Source organism: Akebia trifoliata, chromosome 16 (assembly GCF_017979445.1).
Source record: "Akebia trifoliata isolate Shusen 1 chromosome 16, ASM1797944v1, whole genome shotgun sequence".
Taxonomy (NCBI): domain Eukaryota; kingdom Viridiplantae; phylum Streptophyta; class Magnoliopsida; order Ranunculales; family Lardizabalaceae; genus Akebia; species Akebia trifoliata.
The window spans coordinates 21080220-21089667 of NC_141390.1; the positions used below are offsets into that span (position 1 = coordinate 21080220).

The 9448-nt window shown below is 35.0% G+C and overlaps 1 protein-coding gene across 1 annotated transcript; it reads left to right on the forward strand.

The window, feature by feature from the left end:
- The first annotated feature begins 657 nt into the window (after positions 1 to 657).
- LOC147382811 (3-ketoacyl-CoA thiolase 2, peroxisomal) lies at positions 658 to 7950 on the forward strand. The gene is made up of 14 exons (XM_086427872.1): positions 658 to 841; positions 2802 to 2878; positions 3010 to 3094; positions 3237 to 3363; positions 3445 to 3543; positions 3875 to 3942; positions 4055 to 4162; positions 4252 to 4329; positions 4402 to 4534; positions 4635 to 4731; positions 5644 to 5767; positions 5867 to 5975; positions 7491 to 7574; positions 7674 to 7950. Exons 1-14 carry the CDS (start codon positions 752 to 754, stop codon positions 7781 to 7783), a joined length of 1389 nt encoding a protein of 462 aa, XP_086283998.1. The 5' UTR covers positions 658 to 751; the 3' UTR covers positions 7784 to 7950.
- Positions 7951 to 9448: the final 1498 nt, after the last annotated feature.

Genomic DNA, 9448 nt, shown 5'->3' on the forward strand with positions numbered 1-9448 from the left:
TATTTTCATATTTTTTAATTAGTACTTGTGTCAAGAAAGATAACATCATCATCATCATCAAAGCCTGATCCCCAAGATGAATTTCGATATGGTAATTTGATATAAGGTCCCACAACACAAACACGTGGCATATTTAGAATTAATGTCATAGAGTCGAACAATTAGAGAGACTCACAGCAAACATATTTTCCGAATCGGATAGAAAGCAAGCAAGTTTCTCCTCTTTTTTCGAGGACTGGCACGCAACTCAAAAAATCTGTTTCATGTCTATCGTCACCCCACGTATGACAAATAAATCAGCATTCACCAACCTTATCCAATGAGGTCTCCAGATGTTACGTTTTGGGATCCGTTCCGGTTCGAACCGACCGATCCGATCCTCATCGACCGAGTCAATCCTTTAAACCGGTCTAGACATTAATTGATAAAGAATTAGAAACTACAAGCACAAAATTTTACCTTTTGAGAAAAAGTAAAACTGGCCAACCGAGTTTCAAGAACCGGTTGAATTTCCAAAAGTTCCGGTTTGAGCCAATGTCGAGTTATGAAAGATTATTTACTCAAATTGGTGATCTCACTCGGTTTGGCCGAGTCACATCGACCCGTTCGAGTTGAATCTGAGTCATCCGAGTATTAAAACCATCATGCCGTTTTTAGAAACTCAGTTCATTCGCCTCTTAAAAAGCACACAGCTTTCTTTGGAAAGTATCTGTAGAATTGGATTTTGGATCTAATAAAGTGATCGTAAGAGATGGAGAAAGCCATTAACAGACAGAGAGTTCTCCTACAACATCTTCGCCCCTCTTCTTCCTCCTCAGAGAGAGATGAATCTGCTCTCTCTGTAAGTCTTTTTTTTTTTGTTTTTTTTTTTTTTGTTTAATGGTTCTTTAGATCTTTATTTTGATGTTTATTATTATATTCTTTTGGATGGAATTAGTCTTCCATGTGTTTTGATGTTTTGTATTAGATTTGGGGTTTATTGAATTAGGGTTGATTCGCTGCGAATTGATTTAAATTGTTTTTACGGTTTTGTGGAATTTGGTCTCGATCTAGGGTTTCTAGTGTTTCGGAACCGTTTTGATGGGAATTCACTGCTTGTTGGGAATCTATGGTTTATTATTGGTGTAGGAGAATTTGATTTGGTGTTGTTTCTTATTGACATAAGATCTATCATGGGATCTTGCCAAATATGTAAAAAATGTAGCCTTGAATACTTTATCTTCCAATTTAGAGTTTTAATTTAGTGTGTGTTTGGTAACACTTCTGAAGTCTGAATGGAGGTGGTCCACCATTAAAATTCAGACTTCAAATGTCTTAATCTTGCTTGTTTATTTTCAGATTTAAGAACAAGAAGACATTTTCAGCCAAAAAAATCAGCCATAAAAAGTTGCTGGACGAAGTTCTGAAATCTGAAAAAATATTTTATACCTAAAATACCCTCCTCAAAATAATTATTTCCATCACTTATCCCTCTTTTGTAAAAATCTTTAAATCCTTACCTCTCCTTTCTCTTCTATATCTCCTTCATGTCCAACTTGGCTGTCAAGATCTACAAAGGTATGTGCATTTACTACTCTATTGTTCTTCCTTGATTGATTAATAGCATGTGAATCTCATATTGAGAAAATCTCAAAATCAAAACTTCAACAAACAACCAAATCAAAAATCAAAACTTCAACAAAAACCCAAAATCAAAACTTTAACAAACAATCAAATCAAAAATCAAAACTTCAACAAAAATCCTAAAATCTCAAATAGCCAACCGAACCCATTATGGAGAAATCGAACCATTTTCAATGTCTTTTCTTATTTCTCTCTCCATCTTCTCTTTATCTTTCCTTCTATCTTTTTTGTTTTTCTTCTTGCATAAAGTTGGGTCATTAGACGAGAGAGAGAGAGAGAGAGAGAGAGAGAAAGAAAGAAAGAGAGATAGATAGGTTTTGTTTGGTGTATGAGTTGTTTCCTTAGTCCTTAGGTGGACTCTTTATGGTGTATGAGTTGTTTCCTTGGTTCTTGGATGGACTCTTTAGAGTGTATGATTTGTTTAATTGGTTATTGTGTTTTACTTGATTCTTGTATTTTCTTGGTTTTGATAAATTGGAGAGAGAGAGAGAGAGAGAGAGAGAGAGAGAGAGAGAGAGAGAGAGAGAGAGAGAGAGAGAGAGAGAGAGAGAGACGAAAAACAGAAAATTGAAAAAAAATTATATTATTTTATATATTAATGATTTGTTTTTGTACTTCGAATGTAGGATTACTAGTAATGGACTTTACCAGCTTAAAAAGCTGCCACCTTTTCTCTAGAGCTAAAACATGTCCAATTCAGAAGAAGAAGTTCATATTTTGAGTATTTTAAAGAATCCTATGATCTGGATTTTTTTTTTTTTTTATATGCTTAAATGCAAATGGTTGACCATCAATCGAATTATATGGATCAATGAATTCATGGACTATGTAAGATTTGGTAGCAAACTAAATAAGGTTCACAATTTAGTACCGACAATATAATTCTATTTTATGGATATTTTTAGTTATTATTTTATTTTTTAAGGTTAAATTTGGGTGTCAACATCAAGTAAGCTTTTTTTTTAACGAGATCAGTAATTTGGGTGAGGCCGTGAGGGTCCACTTGGAAAAGTATCAACATTGACAGATTTTACCAAGCTAGCTGGCAACTTCTTGGATTTTTTTTTTTTTTAACCTTTTTGTTTTCCTGTTTGCTTTGAGGGAATATTGGGCTTTGGTTTTTGGGATTCATTTTCTTTATTCTAAATTGGGTTTTATTTGATTGGTTGGTTGACAAGGCGTCCGTTTGTTTGGCTGGGGATAGTGCTGCATATCAAAGGACTGCTGTTTTCGGGGACGATGTTGTCATTGTTGCGTAAGTCATTTCATTTTGGAAAATGGTGTTTTCCAAGCTATGTTTGTTGGCTTTGGTTCTTAATCTTTTCAATCTTATTAATTTTTTATCCTCTTTCTCTTACCCATTTTGGCACTTTTCACAATGTATAGGGCGTATCGAACCGCACTTTGCAAGTCAAAACGTGGGGGTTTCAAGGATACCCACCCAGACGACTTGCTTGCACCTGTTTTGAAGGTTTGTTACATTTGTTCTATTTGGCATTTAATTCAGTTCTCTTAGATTTGAATGGGGTTGTGATGAATTTTGAAGCACCAATTTGGTTCATTGCCCTTCCAGTCTAATTCGTTTCTTTCCTTATGCTGAATGTTCACTGCAGGCTGTGATAGAGAAAACTAATCTGAACCCAGGTGAAGTTGGTGATATTGTTGTTGGTACAGTCCTTGCTCCTGGCTCCCAAAGAGCCAGTGAATGCAGGATGGCGGCATTCTATGCCGGCTTCCCCGGTAATTATATTTATATTTGTGATTTCTTGGTTTCCTTTCTATTCCTTGTCTCTCACTATTATAATATATCTGCTTCACCAGAGACTGTTCCCGTTAGGACTGTGAACAGACAATGCTCATCTGGTCTACAAGCTGTTGCCGATGTAGCTGCTGCCATAAAAGCTGGATTTTATGACATTGGTAAGAGCACATTTAGTTTGTAAGGATATTAGAGTTTGACCATGCCTACAGCACAGGCATCCTCTTTGGGGTTAAAGGGGTAAAAGAAGAAAGATGGTAAAATTGGAGGGATAGTTGAGGGTGGTGAGGAGGAAAGGCAATAAAGTAGGGTAGTGTGAATCCCACTCCATTGTAGTGGGAGTGGGATCGACCATTGTGTTTTATTATATAGATTTCATGGTTACATCTTCTATAAGCCACAGAGCAGGATCCACCGTTGTGTTTTATTGTATAGATTTCATAGTTATATCTTCTATAAATGCGTGGCATTATCTTTTCGGTTGATAATCAGGCATTGGGGCTGGGTTGGAGAGCATGACAGTTAATCCAATGGCTTGGGAAGGATCAGTTAATCCAAAAGTATGATAATGTTTCCTCTTCGTTCTTATCCATTTATTTTCTCCAAAAACTATTATATGCTTTTGCTTTTAAAATGATTTTTTTAACAAATATGTTTCCTTTAATACACCAGGTAAAGAGTTTTGTGCAAGCCCAAGATTGTCTTCTTCCCATGGGTGTTACATCTGAAAATGTTGCACATCGTTTTGGAGTAACGAGGCAGGAGCAAGACCAAGCTGCTGTGAGTTCTAAAGACCCGTTAGTGTGGTGTGAGATTCCAATGCAGTTATTTTATGGAATGATCTAACATCTTAAAATGTGTGTGATTAGGTTGAGTCTCACAGGCGAGCTGCTGCAGCCACTGCATCGGGTAAATTCAAAGAAGAAATTGTTCCTGTGGCCACGAAGGTAAAATCTCTTGCAATGCGCTTCTATTTTATTTATTGTTATTTTAGATGTGATGATATTTCATTTTCGAAGATTGTGGACCCAAAAACTGGAGATGAAAAACCTGTTGTAATTTCTGTGGATGACGGAATTCGACCAAACGCGACAATTTCAGATCTAGCAAAGCTCAAGCCTGTATTTAAAAAGGATGGGACTACCACTGCTGGTATTCAATTATGTCGTTCTCCTATTTCTTGGTAGAATAATTTTCTGATTTGTTGATTACATGCATGTCAATCATAAGTATCTGGTGCATGTATCTTTAGGAAATTCTAGCCAAGTAAGTGATGGTGCTGGAGCAGTCCTCCTCATGAAGAGAAGTCTGGCAATGCAGAAAGGACTTCCCATTCTTGGCGTCTTCAGGTATGCATAGAAAACTTCATTCTGGCCAACTTTGAATTAAATATGTTGTACACACGCTTCATTTCTAGACAATCCCAAATATATTGAATAAGGCTTTTGCTGCTGATGATGATGAGGCATGGTTCATTTCTAATTTATTATTGCGCTCTGAGTGGTGATCCACCTTAGTCTTTCTAATGTTCTAATAACTATATCTTGGGTGGAACGTGAACTTAGGTATTAGCTTGTCTATGGGAGTCATCCATGTCCATAGTCACAAAATTCTTCAAAATTTTCATAAAAATCACCAAATTAGGGGTTAGCTGATTAAATCAATGAATTGACGACTCAATCTGATTAATCATGGAATATGGTAACATTTTTACCCTCTACATTCAAAATTTTACTTTTTCAAGATTCTAACATCCAGAAGAAGATAGGGTTTTTAGAGAGGTTTAAGATGATGGGCTTCGGTATTAAAAAAAAAACCAAAAACCAAATTTTGTATAATTTCTGAAAATTTTCCGATTTTTTTACGAAACTTCCCTGAATTTATCCGAATTAATCGAATTGAACCCCTACCGAATAATTAGTGAATCTGAACTTTGTTATTAAATCCATGTTTGTTGTGTGGTTCTGGAATGGTTTTTCCAAATTAAATATACCTTTAGAATATTCATCTCTCTAATTTTTTATTTTTATTTTATTTTCTTTCCTCTTATTTTGTTTATAGACACTGTCATTTACCGTGGTTTATTATGTTTTGTGCTTCATCACAACACTATAAACTATTATGGTTCTTGTCATGAATATTTTTTCCTGCTATTGGATCTTTGTCTTGCCCATATTTTCTACTACACAATGAATCCTATTGGAGAAATATTTAAATACAGTCATGAGTCATTATACAATCTTCTTGTGTTATTCATGCAGGAGTTTTTCTGCTGTTGGAGTGGATCCTGCTGTCATGGGTGTTGGACCAGCTGTTGCAATCCCAGCTGCAGTGAAGTCTGCTGGTCTTGAACTGGATGATATCGATCTGTTTGAGATAAATGAGGTAATGGTTAAGGGCCTAATCTCTTTGTCCCCCCCTCCCCCTCTCTTTATGATGAAATTCAGAATTAACTTATTGCAATTTCATTTCTTCTTGTGGAAGGCATTTGCTTCCCAGTTTGTTTATTGCCGTAAGAAGCTGGAGCTTGATCCAGAAAAAGTGAATGTCAATGGGGGTGCTATGGCTCTTGGACACCCTTTGGGGGCCACAGGTATTTAGATCAACACATTTCTACTTCAGAAAGTTGACTTTATTGTCTTAGTCTGAAAACCTGCCATAAATTTTACAGGTTTTCCGATGACGTTTTTTTTTTTTTCCAAATAATATTTATACACTAAAGAAATGTCATGATTATTGATGACTAGAGTTCCTAATAAGTTAGCAACTTCACCAAATATCAATGACATGCTTATTTATTTATATTGTACAGCTAAAAATATTATAATTTTTTTTTGACAAGTAAAAATAAATAAAAAATGAGAACTTGTAATGCTTCCTATATTTTCTCTCCTTCTAAAAGCTTTATTCTTATCTTTTTAAGAGACTCTTTTCTGACCTATTTTTAAATAACTTAAAAACATTTAGTCCACAAGTCAGTTGTCAAAATTATTCATTCGAAAACTCTCAACAAGATCTTTTCCGTGATATCCATTAACTATTTCGATCAAACTCTAAAATCTGTGTACTTCAATTTGAAACTCCTATAGTATTCAATAACATGATCTATTATTAATTCTACAATTATAGAAAAAGTAATGCAATAATTTTAGGTTGTCTTTTGAGCATTTCTTGATGGATAATCTGATTACTTGAGAATTTATTAATAAAAGCAATTCTAGAAATGCCATTATTTGAGGTTAACGGGCATTGCAAGTGTTCCTCCCCTAGTTGTACACAAGTTTCTTGCTGTTTCTTGAATAACTATTCTTATATTCCAAATGGCCTCCAATATAAAATTGCCCTGTGTCCAACATAGCAATTATATACACTATAATTTGGATATTTAAGAAAAGAAAAAAGCAAGATCTACAAAATAGCAAATCCCACTTATTATCATTCCATTTCCTTTGTCTTTTGCAATGAACCACATACTCTTAAAATTTTAAACAGTGCCAATCCATAAAAACAGAACAGTAGGGAACGATTTTTGTTATCTTATTAACTCAAAATGGCTGTTTTTTTTCTCAAAAAAAATGTCACTCCTTCCCTGCTCTGGAAAATTACCTTACCTTACCCATGTTGGGGGCAAATTGTTTGATGAGTTTAAAGGTGTATTTTTTGAGGATTTTGTTTTCAGATGGGACGTGTTTGGTCTTTAGTTAGATTCTGTATCTAGGTAGGTCTTTTCAACCTCCTTTTTCATTAATAAATTTATACTTTACCAAAAAAAAAAAATGATACAAAGGTAGTCTCATATCCCATTATTTTTCTAATAAGAACCAAGTAGTCACTTGGGAAAACAAGATGTAATGATTTTTTTTTTAAATACTAGACATCCAATACTACTTTGCTCCTGCACAATCTTATATGCCAAAATTTGGGTTTAAACTATTGAATCAATTAACAAATAGAAAAAGGATAACCTCTCGTGGAGGGATCATAATACCCCATTCAATCTTATAGATGATTATATTTACTATCTGAAACTAATCATGGTATGATGCCTTCTTTATCTAATATAGAGTAGTACATGTGGCCTTACAACTTCTTTCTTTTCCTATTACAGGTGCACGCTGTGTTTCAACTCTCTTGAATGAGATGAAGCGTCGAGGCAAGGACTGCCGCTTTGGAGTGATATCAATGTGCATAGGTGGATTTCTTTCCCTCATCCTTCCATGAATGATGGCAACTTCTGTCTTCTGTTTTTGGTGGAAAATTTGTAACTGAAAATGTTTTACCAAATTTGTAGGCACGGGGATGGGGGCTGCAGCTGTTTTTGAAAGAGGCGACTGTGTTGATGACATCCGATATGCTCAGAAGATCCAGACCAACAATTTCCTATCCAAGGATGCCAAATAGATGTCCTTCCATTTGTCATAGCAGAGAACAGTTTTTATATCATGATGACCATTCCCGCAAGGATTTGCGTTATAATCCCCCTAATAAAGCAATAATGTAATAAAGATGTGTTATCAATCATTTTAAAGTGGTATTCCTTTGTTAATAGAGTTTTTTATATTATGTTCTGGTGTTGTGTGTGACAGATGAAAAAACTCAAAACGCATTAGGGTTCTAGACCAAATAAATTGATAAATTAATCATATTTTACAATTATTCAACTGGTTATGGTTTTTGGTGGTGTCTGCACCACTGTAACAGTATCAACGACCTCCAGCTTTAGATTCCATGGTGGAAACAGCCTTTTGCGTTCTTTTTCATTTCTTGCTAGGCGAGTGAGGCATCAATGGTTAGGGCTGGCAATGGGTTGGGTGTGGGATAACCATACCACAATTGCTGGATGATATCCAAATCCAAAATTTTACCGTTTTAGGTGGATGATCATACCTGATTTCTTAACTGGGTCATCCAAAATTTTACTCTCGTCTGAATATATATATATATATATATATATATATATATATATATATATACTTTAATAACAAAAATTATATAATAAAAAATTAATTATTTACATATATTTATTTATAGAATATGAAATTATATTTTTGTTATCGGATAATCGGTAGGATATGATCTACATTCATACCGGACCTTACAAAACTTTTGGGTAAATAGGTATAGGGTAATATTACCCAAATTCTTAATTGGGTAGAAAAATCTTATCCATATCCGATTTATTCAGGTCTGATGAATCAGGTATTATCCGACCCATTGCCAGCCCTATCAATGGTTAGCATGCAAGTGGGGTTCAATGGGCACACACCTTAGCTAAGTTGGCACTTTCAAATTTAATCCTTTGTCTGTTACTCCTAAAGCAAGGTGAACAAAATTTTGGCGATAGGTAGTGTTCATGGTTGTAAAATTCTCTGAATAAGGGACTAAACGGTAAATCAATTTATAGATTAATTATGGAGAATGGTTACATTTTTACCCTTCACCCAATTCCAATTTCAATTTCAAGAATTAGATGAGATTATTTTTTGGGGTCTCGGTGTGTGTGTGTGTGGTGGTGTTCCTAAGAAAACCAAAAAAAAACAACGATATATTCCCTGATTTTTCTATTGAATTTGATTTGCCTAATCCCATCTCAAGTAGTGATGGGGGAGTGCCAATGTCTCCTAGACTGGAAGCTTTTCTATGACCTCTCCTTTTGGACAAGATTCTAACTGTAGACATTTTATGGGTCAAGCTCATTCAGGGGGATTCCTTGATTAGGGATGCTGGTTGTACCTTATACTGCGTGTTGAGGCATATCGAAGAGTGTTAAAATTTCCCATTATCATCGCAGGTTTCAAAGTCTCATTCATGTTTTACTTCAGCACAACTGTCATCTTCAAAGGAACATATCGATTTATAAATCAAGACATTTACTAATGTTTGACACACGTTACGTTTGTAGTGGCACCTTAAGATTCCAATAAACTGCACCCAAGTAGCAGATGGCCTCATCGTCATTACTATATAATTAAAACTGTAATTTAAAGCCAAGGGAGCTGTAGTGAAACTAAGTTGGCAAGGCATGTGGAGTGATGATCTCATGACCTGGATCAAAACCCGCACCTT